The sequence below is a fragment of the Arachis hypogaea genome, chromosome 2 (assembly GCF_003086295.3).
Source record: "Arachis hypogaea cultivar Tifrunner chromosome 2, arahy.Tifrunner.gnm2.J5K5, whole genome shotgun sequence".
NCBI classification, from domain to species: domain Eukaryota; kingdom Viridiplantae; phylum Streptophyta; class Magnoliopsida; order Fabales; family Fabaceae; genus Arachis; species Arachis hypogaea.
Window position 1 is genome coordinate 93,549,436 of NC_092037.1, and position 18,311 is coordinate 93,567,746.

The window sequence follows — 18,311 nt, forward strand, 5'->3', positions numbered from 1 at the left end:
CGGATTTTCCGGTTCGACCGGCATATAAAAATGAACCGGACCGGTCAACCTGGTTCGACCGACAAACCAAAAAACCAGACCGAACCGATCCGGTTCATGGTGTTTGAACCGTAACAAGGATAGAACCAGTGCAAAATATTATTACAAAGTCATGCAATCGGTAATAACCATACTATGGACAATTTAATTATTATTTTCCAATTAATACCTCTAGCATATAAAAGTCAAAAAAAATATCAAATACAACTGACCTTGCTTCCTCATAACTCAATCAATGTCTAACTAAAATAGGACTAACACCACGTTTACGTACCTACAGTCATATATTCTGGAAATTCTGGATCATGCATGGCTTCCAGGTCTAAAACTCGCATGAAGGATGGCTCCTCAAACGGAACTTCGTTCGCGAGTGCATTTGCCACTTCTGTCACATCTAGGGTCATGGTTCCGTCACCTTGATCTTCATCTCCATTTGGAGCAACAAATTCATAGTTGCTTTCGAACTCTTCTTCACTGTCACTATTATAATCTTCCCATAGAATATTGCGGTCAGCCTTAGATTGTTCAAACTCAACACACAACTCGATGAACGAGATCTGAGACCGGTTTTCAATATACATTGAAAACATCTCCTGCATGCTTGCTTCGTCCGTCACATATTTGGTTTGATACTGGACGAATCCACCAAACATCGGAATGGGATATCTGTATAGTATACACGATATCTTTCTTGCCCTCTCAGAATCAATCTTATCTTTTCACATATTACACCTTTCAACTCTTCAAATGAGATAATAAAAGGAATGACAATATCTAGCGGATTTTCACAAATAAATTTAACTCATTCAGTCGTTTGTAACAAAATCTGACCAAAATAGTATATTTTAAGTAATACTCTATCACTCATTTTTCCTCACTCACCACAAAAGAGACAACATTAATTCTAACTACTAGACTTCCAAAGTTAAAACTGAACCAGAAAGAAGAAAGAAAAAATTGCTCGAAGGAGGAAGACGGCACAAGGCTCCCACCAGTTCACCTCACGCTTTTATATCATCATCTATACTGAAATCGGACCCTTCGACTAGGTTAAACAATAAAATAAAATAAAATTGGTCCACAAACTCGGACCATCCGAGTTCCCTCAAGCTCTCACAAAAACGGAGGGTCCGAGTTCATTATTCCCAAACTCATAGCCTCCTCAGCAAATTCGGACCCTGCGATATGCATGCAAAATTCTTCCTTGTGATATTGTTGGGTCCGATTTCATGCATACAAATTTTTATCTCTCACCCAAACAAATCGAACCATTTGATTTATTACTAAAAATTTAAAATTCAAAAAAAACGCAGGGTCCAATTTCCTTATGCCTACACTGACAAAAAAGCTGTCCCGATTTCCTTATGCCTACACTGACAAAAAATCTGTCCCACAAATATGTCTGTTTCACCCCTAAACCATATCGGACTAAACCTAAACCATATCGGAGCAAAGCACACACATGCCCCCCATTTCCAAAAAATTGAGCCCCGTGATGCACCTTCAAATAATATTACAATTCAGCAAAATAGAACAACAAAAATTAATACCAAAAAATTTGTTGAGTTAGAATGTATATTAAATTTGTGTGGGAACTATTTTCCTTTTTCCTACATTCCATTTCAACCATAGCTTTCAAATGACTGACACCCCAACACAATTACACAACCCGTGCCTAATAATGTGAACCCAGCTACAAAGCAGAGTGATAATTTTCTTTCTCCTTCAGTGGGTTAACGGAAGAATGGATTTCATCTTCCCCCTGGTCTCCAATAAAAACAAGTACGGGAAAAACATTGCAAGATAAACAGGTCCCTTGGTGTTATTATATTGCTCTGTACCGCTAAACGTTTAAGTGACTAAGTGCATTACAAAACACAATAAGTAACTTAAATGATACCATAATGTCATCATCATAACAATATAATTCTTAGTTGCCAAAATAAACTCTCAAAACAATTCGACATTAACTAAAACAGAAAACATAATATCAAAAACTGATCCGATTCCAACATCAACAGGAGAAGAACATTGCAAGATAAACAGGTCCCTTGGTGTTATTATATTGCTCTGTACCGCTAAACGTTTAAGTGACTAAGTGCATTACAAAACACAATAAGTAACTTAAATGATACCATAATGTCATCATCATAACAATATAATTCTTAGTTGCCAAAATAAACTCTCAAAACAATTCGACATTAACTAAAACAGAAAACATAATATCAAAAACTGATCCGATTCCAACATCAACAGGAGAAGAACAGCACAATCTAGAATTTACTTGATCTTCTTCTTTGGCCTCAACTGCAAGAGTTAAACAAAATTTCAGTTCAGCACAGATTTTCAACAATTAAGCAAACAGAAAAAAAAAAGAGAGCTTTCTTGTAAATTTTCAGCATGGAAACCAAAAACAACACAATCATACACTAACCTGGTTACTGTGACCACACTTCTTCTTGCGGCAATTAACCGCCCTTGGGTGAAGGCGAGCATAGCACCTGAAATAGTAAAATAATTTAGACACTTGAAACAAACACCTTGGAAAAATGTAAAATAACAAATCGTTCTCCAGTTGTCACAAACCTAAAGTATGGAACTCCACTAAACAAACAGAATAAAGGATCTGAGATAATAGCATGCATGCACTAGGTAGAAAAATAATGTACCAACCTTGAAAATCAACTGGTAATAAACTAAGGCCAGCTGACAAAGTAAGAGATGGACTTAAATGTAGGGAACAAGAATAACCCCTAGAGCAATAGAACAAATCTAAAGGGGCTAAGTTATTGTCCCAAGGAAGAGTAAAATTGAAAACAAAATGGGAATGAAAAGAATAATTACTTGCGGCAAATCATCTTGTCTTGATTGTACTTGCGGGCCAAAGCCATGAGAGAAGGCTCAATGATGCCACCGCGAAGCCTGAGGACAAGATGAAGCGTTGACTCCTTCTGAATGTTGTAGTCAGCCAAGGTGCGTCCATCTTCCAGCTGCTTCCCGGCGAAGATCAACCGCTGCTGATCCGGTGGAATCCCTGGATTTTAAAGGTTAAGGAAATGACTTTGGATGGAAGAGAATGGAGTGTGAGTTTGTGCGTGTGTACCTTCCTTGTCTTGAATCTTGGCTTTCACATTGTCGATTGTGTCGCTGCTCTCAACCTCGAGGGTGATGGTCTTACCGGTTAGGGTTTTCACGAATATCTGCATCCTTAGGGTGATGCTCTGCGCCGTGCAAACAACAAAGGCCACACTTCTTTTATACTTCTGTGTCTAGGGTTTCATACTCTTGCCATTCTTTTTTCTTTTTTTTTTTTTTGGGTCAGATCCAGGCCCATAACCAAGGAAACGCGGTTCCAAAGCGGACCCGACCCGGATTTCAAACTTCCTTCTCTAGGCCGCTGCCTGTGTGCGTCGCTCTAACGCCTCCGAACATTCGTCCGCGACGAACATGCCACCGTCGCCCGCGACGAACATGCCACCGTCGCCCGCTTCACCCGCTAGGGCGTCGCGACCGTCGTTGGTTGCGCAATTGTCGGTCTTTCCTTTGCTTCGCTTCTCTGGTTCCATTGCAGCTTCCGTGACCACTTCCACACCGCCGTTCAAGCCGCCGTCCACCCCGCCATCTGCCTAGCTTCAAATGGTTGTCCTCTGTTCCCATTGACTTCCTTCTTGTGAATATTGTCATTTCGGGGATGGCTATGGGTTTTGGGGCGAAATAAAAAAGAAATAACGGAGAAGTAGAACTACTTTAGACAAAAAAAATAAGAATACTTTGACAGCTGTGGGATTTGAACCCACGCCCTTTCGGACCAGAGCCTAAATCTGGCGCCTTAGACCACTCGGCCAAACTGTCAGTCGGATGATACGTGAATGAAACTTTAAATTATATTAGCATTTGTATTCAATTTTTAAGTCCGCATTTATACCCCTATCCGAATAATAAGATTACAATACGTGAAAAAATATTAGCATATGAAAGTATTTTTTATTTTTACCGTATTTAATTATTTTGAAAACTTGTGTGTTTGATAAAGAGAAGGCATCTCTGATCTCTAGCAAGCTATACATAAATTATTGGGGTGAACAAACAAACAAATATGCCTATTAGAGAATGAAAAAAATATATCGAAATGCCTTTCAATTAATTTAATCCAAAGTTTTAACAATAAAAGAATGCTTTGATATTTTTTTGTACAACTTTTAATTATATTTTGAAACCTATAGACTTGCTTTTCAAAATTTTTACAAAAAGTAATTATAGAATAATTATCCATAAGAAGTGAAGAGTATAAAAGGGGTATTAGAAAAAATATTAAAGTTAAGTGTGATTTGAATTTGTAACATAAAATAATAAAGAATCAAATTTGTTAGTAAGTTTGGAGTATGATATATTAACAAATTTCAAACAATATATTTATTCTTTTAATTTTTTAGTATAAAGAGGATTAGAAGATGTTAAGTATAAACCAAGGTTAGGTTAATTGGTATAAGAGTTTAGCTTTTTTTTTCTCAGCTGGTATTTCATATTAGAAACTTAACTGTATTAAGTTGCATGTTATGGTGTTTATATATAGTTATCTAGTTTATTAAAAAAGATAAAAATTAATATTTAAATTAAAAATATAAAAATAAATAATTTTTTAATATTTAAAATTTATTATAAAAAATAAATTCGACAATTCTGATATCAAAATTATAGATATAAAAAAATTTTGTCTTATATTAATAGGAAAAGACTTGGTATATACTATTTGACACAACGTCCCTGTCTCAAGTGGCATGACCCAAATGCGACCAAAAAAATTAAGGGAGGTTATTCATCATTTTTGGAGAGCCACTTCATCAGACAAAATTATCTTTTTTTTTTTTAAGATATTTTATATCTACTAATTATCTATCGACACGTGATATAGTAATTAGATCTGGTTTAATATAGTTGGTTTTTATCAAAATCAATAATTTAGACCGATTTATATAAACCGGATCGGACTATGCTTAAAATATTTTTATTTTATTTTTTATTTGAAAACCTTATTCCCTTCTTCTTTTGTCCCTCTCTCACAATGTCACTGAGCTCGAGCTCTCTCATCTCTCTCACTATGGCTCACCGGCTCCAACACTCAAGTTCTCTCCCGCTCTCGTCTCTGACCTTTTTCACTGTCTCCGGTCTCGCACTCAAGCTCTCTGGGTCATCAGTCTCCACAGTCTCGAACTCAGTTGCGCTAATCGTCACCGGCAACAGAAGTGTTAGGATTTGGTTGAATTAGTCCCACATTGCTTAGGATAGCAAATGGAGTGGGTGGCCTAGACTATAAATATGAGGCTAAGTTCTCTACTTGTTTTTGCACCAGTCAGAAACACTTTAAACTTGTATCTGATTTTTCTTTTCCTCTGTACTCTTTGATTAGAGAGTGTTGTGAGGTGTAGTTAGATATTTGCTTTGAGAGAGTGTGGGTATACTGGGGTGCCGGTGTTAGAGAGAAAGAAGTCTATGTTGTAACAATTTTCACATAGTGATATTCTCTAGTTGTCATTTGACAAAGGCCGTGGTTTTTCTTCGGTAATTGGAGTTTTCACGTTAAATTCTTGTGTTGTGATTGTGTCTATTTTATTTCTCTGTGAAAGGTATTTTCTCAAGAGGGAATGGTGTATTATTCCCAACAAGTGGTATCAGAGCTTCGGTTTGGTGGGATTTATTCTTAGTATACTCTGTGGTTGCAGCCTAGTCTGACCTTCCACATCAGAAAAGAATTTTGTCATGTAGCTTGAGGTTGATCTTTGGTTGCTGTTGTTGTTGCTGGAAGGCAGTGTGACACTGTGAGAGTGCAGTTTGGAAAGGTTCTGGCTAAGGAAAGACCTGGTATTTAAGTGTGTCCATTGTGACCCACCTCTCTTTCCTAGGGACCCTTCCTAGTGCACGGTCTACAGTTGAGTTATACTATTCCAGTATACGGTTGCAACAATGTCAGGATATTCAAGTGTTGTGAAGCTTGAAATAGAGAAATTTGATGGAAGAATCAATTTTGACTTGTGGCAAATACAAGTCAAGGATGTGTTGATACAATCAGGTTTGCACAAGGCGTTGAAGGAGAAGATCTCTGGTATGAAAGATGATGTTCTCTAGAAGACAAGAAGTATCCTCATGGTATTGCCGCACTGCCATGGATAAGGATAAGTTGTGGCAATCGGGTCCACAAATTGCACACGGGCATTGGTTGGTGTTGAGATGCAAGGTGTGTGGCGGAGTTAGGTCGATGGCTGAAGAACTTCCAGGAAAAGCCAATTTGGAAGTTGCACCATAAATTTTCAGCAAGGTTTCGATCTGTACCAAGGCAAAATGCTTGGAGTGGTCTAATTCCAAGTGAGTATACTTTCATGGTGGAGTATGATAGTTCTCTGAACTATGATTGTCGGTATAGACAATGGCAGCAAAGAATTGTCGGTGTTGACAATGGAAGCTGAAGATGTATGACTATTTCAATCAAGATGGAGATTGTTAGGATTTGGTTGAATTAGTCCCACATTGCTTAGGATAGCAAATGGAGTGGGTGGCCTAGATTATAAATATGAGGTTAAGTTCTCCATTTGTTTTTGCACCAGTCAGAAACACTTTAAACTTGTATCTGATTTTTCTTTTTCTCTATACTCTTTGATTATAGAGTGTTGTGAGGTGTAGTTAGATATTTGCTTTGAGAGAGTGTGGGTGTACTGGGGTGCCGGTGTTAGAGAGAAATAAGTCTATGTGTTGTAACAATTTTCACATAGTGATATTCTCTGGTTGTCATTTGACAACGGCCGTGGTTTTTCTCCGGTAATTGGAGTTTCCACGTTAAATTCTTGTGTTGTGATTGTGTCTATTTTATTTCTCTTTGAAATGTATTTTCTCAAGGGGGAATGGTGTATTATTCCCAACAAGAAGAAGCAACAGGTCCCGAGATTGGTCATCGTTGCGCGTTCTGTCTCGTTACCGTCTCACTCTCAGTCGCACTCCTTCCTTGCACTCGTCCTTGCAGGTAGCAGAAGCAACAGGTCCCAGGACTGAGCGTCATTGTCGTCTTCTTACTTTGAGTCTACTCGCCGTCAGCTTCCTCCCTAATGATGTTGGCTATTACTTCTTATTCGTTAATTTAGTGTAGTACTAAAGTATCATTTGTGTTATACAGAGCGTGCTAGAAAATTTGTTGATTTAAATAATTACCATCCGAAGGATGGTCTGATTCTTGCAAACACGACATCTATTGGAATGCAACCAAAAGTTGATAAAACACCTGTTTCTAAGGTTTTCTCCTTTGATATGACCCTACCAATTAGGCTCTTGTAACATTATTTTGAGTATGATATTATTGACAATCCTATATGTGGAACGTGAGTGAGTTGTGTGCAGAGAACCAGGAGCTACTGTTGTTACAGGATTGGAGATGTTTCTTGGACAAGCATATGGACAATTTAAGAAGTATACAGGAATGCCAGGTACTATTTTAGTAAATCGATTACCGAGTTCAGTGTACTTTCTAATCAGCTTCAGTTTCCCCTGTATGTACTTATTTTGATAGGATTGAGTTAGGGTATCTTATATAATTTCTATGATTCCATTGTTTGCATATGCAACACCAAAGCAGCTCTTCAAAAAAATGATGGAGAATTACTGATAAGATCTCCAAGCTCTAACTGCTATCTTACTGATTCAATGGATATAAAGTTCAAACTTTGCTTTTAATTTATCACTGTATCCCATGTTACATGACACCTATCTCTGAAAAGGTATATTTTCTTTTGTCTACTACAGAGATCGTTCATTGTTAGTTCACAGATCCAACAAGTAGGACGATTATCCGCACATTGCTGCATGCACCAGCAAGTTTCAAGTTGCCTTTGAATGGAGAGGAACTTTCTTTAGGGCGTAGTCAGTTATTGCTTTTACCCCTCCCCTTTTCCCTGTTTCACTTGACTAAATTCATGTATCTTTGACATAAAGAGTTATTGACAAGTAAAATTATTATTTCGCAAATGAATTTTCCTGTCAGTTCTTGAACGCTGCTGCTTTATATCTAACATTTGTAAGCAGTAAGATATTTTCTTATCCGATCAAATATTTGCTGCATCGACAGAGCAACACAACTATGAGTGAACAATATGCAACCAACCAACCATTTCCTTTTTATTCTCTTTAAGTGACTGATTAATCGTTCAGCTGAGCAATACAATGCCAAATCCAAATTAGGAGGAATATAGCGTAACTAGAACAACAATCAAATCAAAATTTTATTTTATTGAAGGATTAAATTAGAAGAGTTGATAATGATGCAATATTATTTTGGCAAATTTTATTTAGTTCAAGTATATACTTAGGAAGGCTTGGAGAATTTTCTTGTTAGACATTAACTTTCTAACGTTTTTAATAAACAAAAATATCTAAAATATTACTAATAGAAATTTCCTAAAGAACAGAGGAGTTGGAACTCACAAATCAGGACCAGCTTCTTGTTGCGGGAAGCTGGCTGACGACAGGGTGAAAGCTGACGGTGGAAAGGAAGCTGACGGCGAGACTCGAAGCAAGAAGACGACAACGATCATCAGTCCCGAGACCTGCTGCTTCTGCCACCTGCAAGGACGAGCGCAAGGAAGGAGCACGACTGAGAGCGAGACGGTCGCGCCAGTTAAGGGACTTGTTGCTTCTGCTGCTGGCGACGACTAGCGAAATTGAGTTCGAGACCGTGGAGACTGACGACCTAGAGAGCGTTAGAGAGCTTGAGTGCGAGACCGGAGACAGTGAGAGATGCCGGAGACGAGAGCGGGAGAGAGCTTGAGTATCGGAGCCGGTGAGCCACAGTGAGAGAGACGAGAGAGTTCAAACTTAGTAACACTGTGAGAGAGGAACAAAAGAGGAAGGGGATAGGATTTTTAAATTAAAAAATAAAAATAAAAATATTTTTTAAGCATAATCCAGTCCAGTTTATATAAATCGATCTGAGTTACCGATTTTCATAAAAAGCAATTATATTAAACCAGGTTTAATCACTATACTATATATCAATAGTTAATTGGTAGATATAAAATGTCTTAAAAAAAAAAAGAAGATTTTGTCATCTTGATGGAAGTGGCTCCCATTAAAAAATTGTATTAGGAGATTCATCATTTTTTTCCAATCAATTTTTTTATACAAAAATGAAATAGCTAATTGAATGTCAAAAATAAAAAAGTCTGCTATACTAAAATTTAATTTCGGAAATTAATTATGAATAGAAAATGTATTAGCTAGTACCTATATTATTTGCCTTTAATATTTATTTTTTATTCTTTTATTATTTGTAAATTTAATTTTATTAGTCTTAAAAAATATATAATTTATTTATCTTGATTACCTTGATAACTAATATATTATATTTTAATAATTTTATGAAAAAATGAGTGTTTATATTATTATTATTATTATTATTATTATTATTATTATTATTATTATTATTATTTTGAAGATTAAATTTAACCAATACTTATGGTTAAATTTAAAATAAAAACTTCAGAGTCTTAGAAAGAATTAATTTAATTGGTAATGTGATTTTTTTCTCATTTTCATCATAGACTAACTAAACAAAATTGGGATAATATGTAATTATTCTAGTTTAATTGTGATGATATTTTATTTTATTTATTATAGAAGTTATAACGAATTCACACTTCGCATCAATCTTAATTTTGAGTATTAAGAATTTATCACATTTATTTAAAAAAGAGTTATATTTGAGTATTTTATTTCTTTTAAAATAATTTTGAATTTATATCTTTTTTATTAGTTTTTTATATTTAATTATTATTTTGCAGTGAAAGAAAAAAATCTAAAAAAAAGTACAAACAAAATCTTGAATGGACTACTTTCACCAAATGAGGTTTTTATTAAAAAAAAAAACAACAAGAAACACTTGAAAACAAATGCATCAGAAGCAAGAATAACAATAAAAAATAAAATAGAACAGAATGAATAAAATAATAGAGCCTGAAAACGTTCACATATTTCTAAGACACACCCCACAATATTTAGAAACACAATATCTTTCAAACTCTTTTTATATTTTCTTTTTCACTCTTTATTAATAATCTTTCATAAAAGATAAAACATATTAACAAATCTATTTATTCAAGCAAAATATTTAACCAAGTCTAACTAAGTTATTATAACAAAATGTAATAAGTATTGACCAAATTTTTTATTTTTTAAGTCATTTTGATTCATTTCTTAGTTTAATTGAAGTTCATTTGGATCTAAAAATCAATTTAATATGTTTTTGTTAATAATTATGTCTTTTTAACTGTTTGTTCAAATCTGAACTAATTTCGGTTCATTTGTGTGCTAATCGAGATTCACCTGACCAAATTTTTTAGCAAAGAAGAATAAAATTATTCATTATCACTTTATTCAATTGTATTAGATTCCACTTCATTCCGTTCAATTAGTTCAGTTTTGAACAAACAGTAAAAAAAACTCAATTATCAATAAAAACACATTGGATTCATTTTTGGATCCAAATAAACCTCAAATAAACCAAGAAGTGAACCGAAATTACTTAAGGAATAAAAAACTTAGTCAACACTTAACATCAACATCAAGTGAACCTAAATTAGTTAACAAATGAACTGAAATTAGTTTAGTTTAGAACAAGCAGTCAAAAAGACTCAATCATCAACAAAAATACATCTAATTCATTTCTGGATCCAAATGAACCTCAATTAAACTAAAAAATGAATCGAAATTACATAAGGAATAAAAAGTTTGGTCAATACTTATTAATTGCATCAGGTGAACCCCAATTAACACACAAATGAACCGAAATTAGTTCAGTTTTGAACAAACAATCAAAAAAATTCAATCATCAACAAAAACACATCGAATTCATTTCTAGATCCAAATGAATCTTAATTAAAAGGAGAAAAAGAAAAAACGTAGCAACAACAGCGACAAAAGAACGACGATCGAGAGAAAACACGCGAAAAAAAGAAGAAACACGATGAAGAAGAAGGAGAAATGCAAAGAGGAAGAAGGAAGAACGCGAAGAAGAAGAAGAAAGAATGCAAATACGAAGAAGGAGGAATGCGAATAAGAAGGTTTAATTATTCTAAAGGTCCCTATAGTTTCACCAAATTTTCAATTAGATCCTTATACTTTTTTTCTTTTTAATTGGGTTCCTATACATTATTATTTTTTTATTTAGTTCCTATTAACGTTAAATGTCAAAAAAATATTAGTGAATTGTGAAATTACTTGTATACCCTTAGGGACCCAATTGAAAAGAAAAAATATAGGGACCTAATTAAAAATTTGGTGAAACTATGAATATTCAATAAAAGATGTTCCTATAATCCTTATTCAATGATGTTACGACATGAAAGATATTTCTATAATCCCTTTTATTTCGTCACTATCATTCTTTTGCTTATTTATATGCAAATTGTACCAAAACTACTTTTTTTTTACTTTTAAAATACCTTACCTTAAGAACATAAAAAAAAGAAATGAATAAAATGAAATAGAAATAATAGTAATAAGTATATATAAAATTCAGTTTTTATTATGATCACATAACATTTTACATTTGTGTGGATGTATAGATTCCTGACATACATTACATATATAGTTAAAGGGTGGTCCAAAATCAAGAGACTATCCATAAGTACTACTACTTTCATCCAAGAATACATGTCTTTTTACCAAAACTCAAAAAGAAAATAAAAATTGTATTCAACACAACTTTTTTCTCTTATCTCAACACATTTCTATCTTGTCTCTGTAGTCTATCTTTGTACACTTATCAAACACAACCTAAAAGACACTTAGTTTTGGACGGAAACAAATTAAAAGATACCTTAACAACAATAACAGGTGAATTGCCAATCAGGTTTATATTGATTTTTGGTGCTTTCTCCTCAGGAAAGTACTTCCTTAACATTTTCTCATACTTCTTTAGCTCAATATAAAAGAAAGAGAATACAGTTCTAAGATCATCTCTAGTTAGGTTTGAAATAGGCTTGACAATTATATGATCTGGCTCTGATATTAATATGTAACTGAAAATATGCAGTACAAATGATACTAACAAAAATCAAAATCCAAAATTTCTTTAACAAAATAATGATTCAAAATATAGCACATAAAAATTTAAAGTTAAAAATAATCCCATACTCTTAAATTTTTTTTATAATAACGTTTAAATACCTTAAAAAAAAAATAGTATATGCATTTACTATTTTCTTTCTGGAAACAGATAGTAACTAGGACGAATGGAATCCAAAACATTTTACCCAAAGAAAAAGTGCAAGGCATAGCACTCAAAATACCATACTTCAAAAACAAGTGCAAGGCATAACATTTATACAAATTATTCACAAATTGAAGTACACATTTTTTAATTATCTAATTCTATAATAACACAACACAATGGACAGAACTTAATTATAATTTGTAACAGATCAAACATACACACTTCATATGAGGAGGAAGCAATGAAAACCAAATCATAGCATTATCATTTGTGTACACTCTTTCTTCCAAATAATCAACTTAAAATCTTCAAAATTCAACTCCTCACTCAGTAATATCATGAATTCTAAATGTAAAGCATTAATTTTTTTTTCAGAAAGTCAAAGCATTCAATCACCAATTTTCTTTTGATAATCACAAAAAAACAACCATAAGAAAAACACAATTCAAAACTCCAAAAACTGAAATCTAAACTAAAAAAAGGGAAAAACCTTATCCACGCCAACTGGCAAAGGCTGAGCCACAAAGGTAGGGATCTCATTCATGAACTGATTAGGTTTTCCAAAATAAAGAATCCTGGTGAAGTCTCAAGTCCATTATCTAGCAGCACCAATTTAAAAATTTTGCCGATCTGTGGCTAACAGTGTGCGCATCGATGAGTTTGGGGCAAGAAGGAGAGAGAAAGCTGACGTTAATTGCAACGCTGTGCTGGGGCTTGTAGAGAGTTCGGAATGCTGAGATATTTGAAGGAGAAAGAACCACAGCTCAAGTAATTTTTGTTATGGCATCGAAGCTCCAAGATTTGTCGCTAAAACTTTCAACCTTGATTAATCTTCGTTTTGCCGACTGCTGCTGGTAGTGGATGAATGGCCTTCTTCTAGTGGCGATGAGCACGGGAGGAACGTCGAGAAGAGAAGATGCCGCAAGATGGGACCATGCGGTGGATCCGGCGAGAACCCAAGAAGTTAGGGCTACTGGGTTAGGACTGGGTGAGTGTGGGACAAAATAATAAGGACTTTTTGGAAATTTTTAAAATATGAGAGTGTCTTTGATTAGATTTTTTTAATTGTGAGAATATTTGTATTTTTAACAGAATATTCTGTTATTTTAAACGTTTTTGTCATGGTAAGGACTAAATTGAAAAAAATTATATGGTATAGGAATCTAATTAAAAAGAAAAAAGTATAAGGACCTAATTGAAAATTCAGTGAAACTATAGGGACCTGCAGAGTAATTAAACCGAATAAGAATAAGGAATAACATGAAGAGAAAGAAGGAGCGCGAACAGTTTTTGTTAGTGAAGCGCGTGTTTATACGCTGGTGTAATAAAAGTAATTTTTGTTGAATTTGGACCAACTTGGTTGGACTTAATTGCTAAAAAGATTTGGATATGTAGCTGGACTAAAAACATATAGGTAGATCAAAGAAACAAAGTTTTTAGTATGTCCAAGAGAGAGTTTAGAAAAAACTCAAAGATTAAAAGTAGAAGGTGCTATCTAGGGTAAAAATAGAGTGCTTGTAAAATTCGTAGCGAACTTTTTTTTAATATTGGGTCTATATTGGTATAATCCATCAAAATGTTTAAAAAATTGTTTTTAACTTCGTTGTGAGAATATACAAAATGTCACCGCAGTTTTCAACTTTTTTAATTAAAAAAAATCAAAAACCTCAAAATGTCATTGACGTTTTTTTACTCCCAATTAAAAAAAATTATCGCATGTAAAACAGTTCTGCCATTTTGCGAAAAATATTTTTTTATTTTTAAATAAAAACGGCATTGCCGTTTTGTATTTAATGAATTTAAAAATTATTTTTACATACAAAACATAGGTAATATTTTGTGTCTTTTAAAGAGTAAAAGAATATTTCATACAAAAGTAAAATTCACATAGACTAAAATATTAGAATACATCACACAATTTGTATCAATATAAAAAAAATTAATCAGTCTATATTAACACATTGGAGCCATGATCAGCCAGTTTTACTGGAAGGTCAAGGAATGAGGAGCGAAAAATTCATTGGATTAAATGAGATAAGATGTGCCAACCAAAACAACGTCAGTTTAGAGATATTGAAACTTTTAATTTGATACTTTTACTTCAATTCAGAAAAATTGAAGCTTTCAATTCGAGACTATTAGCCTAATAAAGGTGAAGGCTAGCTAAGGATCATAATTCTTATGATGCGTTTGTTTTTTAAAATGGGATAAAATAAGATATAAAAGATAAATATACAAAATTTAGTATTTTTATATTTTGTTTAGTGATAAAGTAAAACAAATTATAAAAATTTAATTTATTTTATTTTTTTATCCAAAAATTTTAAGAAAAAAATATAATAATAAAAATATAATTATAAAAAAAATAAACAAATATATTAAAAAAATAAATGTTCTTTTGTTAGAATCTCTGTATCCTTATTATTAGAATAGATACAAAATATATTAATTTAATGTCTTTAGATATAATATTAGTGTTCATGTCTCATTTATCAAATACAATTTTGTATTTTTGTGTCCATATCTCAGCATTCGAAGTGCTAGAACTATTGAAAACAAGTATTATAGAAAGAAAAATTTTCTCCAATAAAACCTAGAAAGTTCTCCTACCTAGAATAGACCAAGAAGATAAATTCATTTGAAAAACAACCAGAGATGGAGTGTTCAGAGTGAAACTAACTTACAATGAACTGAAAGCCCAAAACCAACACATATCAAGCAATTCAGAGAGTAGGTATGAAGAAGAGTGTATTTGGAAGAAAACCTGGAAAGTCAGAACCCCAATTAATTGCATCAAAACAAATGTTGATGCTACAACAACCAACCACAATTATAGGGGTGCTGGGGCTGTAACAAGAGACAGCATGGGCTTCATTCAAGCTACATCGACTTGGGTCGTTCCTTTTACGTTGGAAGCCCATGTAGCCGAGGCAAATGCAGCTTTCCTAGCGGTAAATTGGAAAAGGGAGTGTTGTTTCACTGAAGTTATTTTGGAGAGTGACAATTTGGAAGTGGTGAAAACACTCAAACAAGGTAAGCTAGATGACACTTGGTTTGGTCATTCATTGCCGATACACTCTCTCTCATTGCTGAATTTAGACCACTTAGTTTCAATCATGTGAAATGAAATAGAAATAGGGTAGCACATGGACTAGCAAAATGGGCATTTTACCAATCCAAATTTAGTGTGAATGGAAGAAGCTCCAAACCATATACAAAATACGACAGGGATAAATATCATTGCTCCTCATGAATTTAACCCTCTCTTTCCTTAAAAAAAAAAAGTGTATATAATAACCACTTTAAATTCTGCTCAATATGGAAAAGGCTTCAAACCATACACAATACATGACACAACAACTTGGACTACTTCCAGTTTCTTAACAACCTCATCCATGGAAGGTCTCAATTCAGGTGATATTGCCATGCATGCCTCTGATAGTATCATCATCCTCTTTAGCATTCCACCATGCATGTCATCGCGAATCGAATTGTTAAATGAGATATGAAGATCATTATTATTATACTCAGATGACAATTTTCCAGTTAATATCTCAAAAAGAACAACACCAAATCCGTACACATCAGATTTTTGAGTCAGAATTCCAGTTCGAATAACCTCCGGCGCGTAATACCCTTTATTTCGTGTAAAAAGGTTGCTTGATTTGCCACTGAATATAGAATGCAAACCAAAATACGATATGCAACCTTTAATATCTGCTGTGACAAGTATATTGGATGTGCTAATGTTGCCATGAACAAATTCTCCTTCAGTTGATGAGTGGATATGAGCAACACCCTTTGCAACTCCAAGTAAAATCTTCAGTTTCAAATCCCAATCTAGTAGTGGCATTCCATTCTTCCTTTTCTCTGTAACCATATTGCACATGGTATATAAGTTTAAGAAAGTCATGGGGCTATGGATCGAAGAAGTTCCTATATACCTTATGTTAAATTTGATTACATTTTTGGTATGAGTAGAGTAAGGCATTCATTTTAAATAAGTGAATTCATTTTATAAAATTTTATGTCTCTGTCTTTTATGTTAAAAGAATTCCAATGCACAACCTCATGGTATGAGAGTAAGGGGTTGAAAAGCAGTTACCATGCAACAGATCGGAAAGGTTCCAGCTGGCTATGTAGTCGTAAATGAGCAACTTCTCATCCTTGGAATAATAGCCAGCAAGAAGGGGCATAATATTCGGGTGCCTAGAAAGCTTTTGCAAAATCAGCAACTGCCGATCAAACTCACTCTTCCCCACCACCACATTTCTCAGCCTCTTCACAACCAGCGTCGTCCCATCCTCCAATATTGCTTTGTAAGCAAACGTTCCATAACTCGTCATCCCAAGAACCTCAGCCGAAGCACCTAACAACTCATCAATATGGAAATTACTAGAAGACCCTTGGAAATCGGGGAACGTTATCGTAACAGAGTCAGTTGGACTACTTGACTCGGGTTTGATGTTTGTGTTGAAAATGGATTCGCTCTGGCGATTCAACAAAGCATTAGATCCCAAATACGGCGAACTTGTTTCGTGTATCTCTAAATGGCCCAAATCAGCGGATAAAGAGACGCGACCAGAAGAAGAGCACCGCAAATGTGATGCAGAGGATAATTTACTCACTTCACTGCTTATTTTCCTGACCTCAAGCAGAGTCTCCTTCAAATCTCTGGCTGTCTGAGCCTGCAAGTCAATCATGAAGAACTTGACCAAAGATTCTACCAACGCCACCAGCTGTTCTTGGTACCGGATCCTGGCGATGAAATTCAACTTGCGGATCTTGGAACACTTATAGACGAGCTTGGTGCCTTGTTCCATTTCTCTCATGAGGGATTCAAGCTCTTCCTTTGGACGACCCAATTCATTGTTGTGGTTCTCTATCTCTTTGACCACAGGAGCGATTGCTGTTAACGTTGTTCTCAGGTGCGCTAAGGTTTGTCTGAACATCATGGCCTTGTCTTTCATTGCCAGGACCGCTTTTAGCAGTTCTCCAAACACAGCACCTACTGCAGCTCCTCCTACTAGTGATGTTGCCATACTTAATTGTTTTATTATTTAGCTATTGATTGGTGTGAGGTTTGAGCAACAGATCAGAGAAAGTTCTTACTTGTTACTTGTTGGTGTACCAGGTTGATTATTAGCAAAACTGCTTTCTTGTATGGAGACAGAGTCAACGCGCCTGAAACATGATTCGAGAATGGGAGGCTTCTTGGTTCCTTCAAATAAGCTTCTTTTACTTTTCTTTTCTTTTTCTTTTTATATTCATATCCATTCTTTTTTGAGTTAATAGTCAAATTCGTCCCCGAAAGTGTCCTCGATCTCCATTTTCATCCCCGAAAGTCAAAATTAATCAAAAACGTCCTCGAAAGATACCCGTGTTGATCACGTTCGTCCTTCCGTCTTCTCGGTTGATGAGATGGCAAACGGCCGCTTACGTGGCACGTTAACTGCCAAGCTGGCCAACGCCAGGGTGTAGGATGTTGTTGCTGACAAGATAAGTTTCGTTTAAGCCATCAAATTAGTCCTTCGAGTTTATAAACCCTAATCCCAAAACGAACGATAAATACTTCGAGGTGATCACTTTCGGTGGCAGTAGAGGTAACTAGGAGGCGTAATCCCTGGCTGGCTGCGTGGATGGAGAGAGGAGATGGTGGTTGTGGTGGCGGTTTGTCACATGCATCGCACGACAGTCATAGATTCAGTGTTTCGATGCGAAGGAGGAGGGTGAATGCTCATGATGGATCATGTTTCTGTGGGCTGAAGACTATGATTAAGAAATCTGGGACAGCGGAGAATCCGAATAGATTGTTCCATGCATGTCCAAGGTATCAGGTGAGTGATGGTAAAGGAAGTTAAAGCTTTTTCATGTTTTTATCCTCTGTTGGGTGTTCTCTGATTTTTTGTTTACTCCCATATGAATTTGCAGAAGGGTAGTCACTGTAATTATTTTAAGTGGGTTGATGATGATGAATTTGAAGCAGTGGGTGTGTGTGGTACAAAGAAAGATGCAGGAGCTG

General features: G+C 34.7%; 2 protein-coding genes and 2 non-coding genes across 4 annotated transcripts; all 4 read right to left on the reverse strand.

The window, feature by feature from the left end:
- Positions 1-2,070: 2,070 nt before the first annotated feature.
- On the reverse strand, positions 2,071-3,826 carry LOC112751708 (ubiquitin-ribosomal protein eL40 fusion protein). Its single transcript, XM_025800934.3, has 4 exons — positions 3,143-3,826; positions 2,884-3,073; positions 2,474-2,540; positions 2,071-2,346 (listed from the first exon to the last, which is right to left on the reverse strand). Exons 1-4 carry the CDS (start codon positions 3,243-3,245, stop codon positions 2,320-2,322), a joined length of 387 nt encoding a protein of 128 aa, XP_025656719.1. The 5' UTR covers positions 3,246-3,826; the 3' UTR covers positions 2,071-2,319.
- Positions 2,701-2,801, reverse strand: LOC112765214 (small nucleolar RNA snoR99). Its single transcript, XR_003183570.1, has one exon. It is a non-coding gene; the product is annotated as a small nucleolar RNA snoR99 (small nucleolar RNA).
- On the reverse strand, positions 3,812-3,891 carry TRNAL-UAG (transfer RNA leucine (anticodon UAG)). Its single transcript has one exon. It is a non-coding gene; the product is annotated as a tRNA-Leu (tRNA).
- An 11,502-nt stretch (positions 3,892-15,393) lies between these two features.
- Positions 15,394-17,520, reverse strand: LOC112751714 (probably inactive receptor-like protein kinase At5g41680). The gene is made up of 2 exons (XM_025800943.3): positions 16,395-17,520; positions 15,394-16,159 (listed from the first exon to the last, which is right to left on the reverse strand). The coding sequence occupies exons 1-2, from the start codon at positions 17,329-17,331 to the stop codon at positions 15,603-15,605; spliced, it is 1,494 nt and encodes a 497-aa protein (XP_025656728.1). The 5' UTR covers positions 17,332-17,520; the 3' UTR covers positions 15,394-15,602.
- Between the last annotated feature and the right edge of the window lie 791 nt (positions 17,521-18,311).

What these genes read in the sequence shown, in the direction of transcription:
- LOC112751708 (XM_025800934.3), bottom strand. Translation starts at nt 3,245, where the DNA reads ATGCAGATATTCGTGAAAACCCTAACCGGTAAGACCATCACCCTCGAG. An exon ending in CAAGATTCAAGACAAGGAAG is followed by an intron (nt 3,074 to 3,142) that starts GTACACACGCAC and finishes TTTAAAATCCAG; the next exon opens with GGATTCCACCGGATCAGCAG. An exon ending in GACAAGATGATTTGCCGCAA is followed by an intron (nt 2,541 to 2,883) that starts GTAATTATTCTT and finishes TTACTATTTCAG; the next exon opens with GTGCTATGCTCGCCTTCACC.
- LOC112751714 (XM_025800943.3), bottom strand. Translation starts at nt 17,331, where the DNA reads ATGGCAACATCACTAGTAGGAGGAGCTGCAGTAGGTGCTGTGTTTGGA. An exon ending in CCTTTCCGATCTGTTGCATG is followed by an intron (nt 16,160 to 16,394) that starts GTAACTGCTTTT and finishes ATATGGTTACAG; the next exon opens with AGAAAAGGAAGAATGGAATG.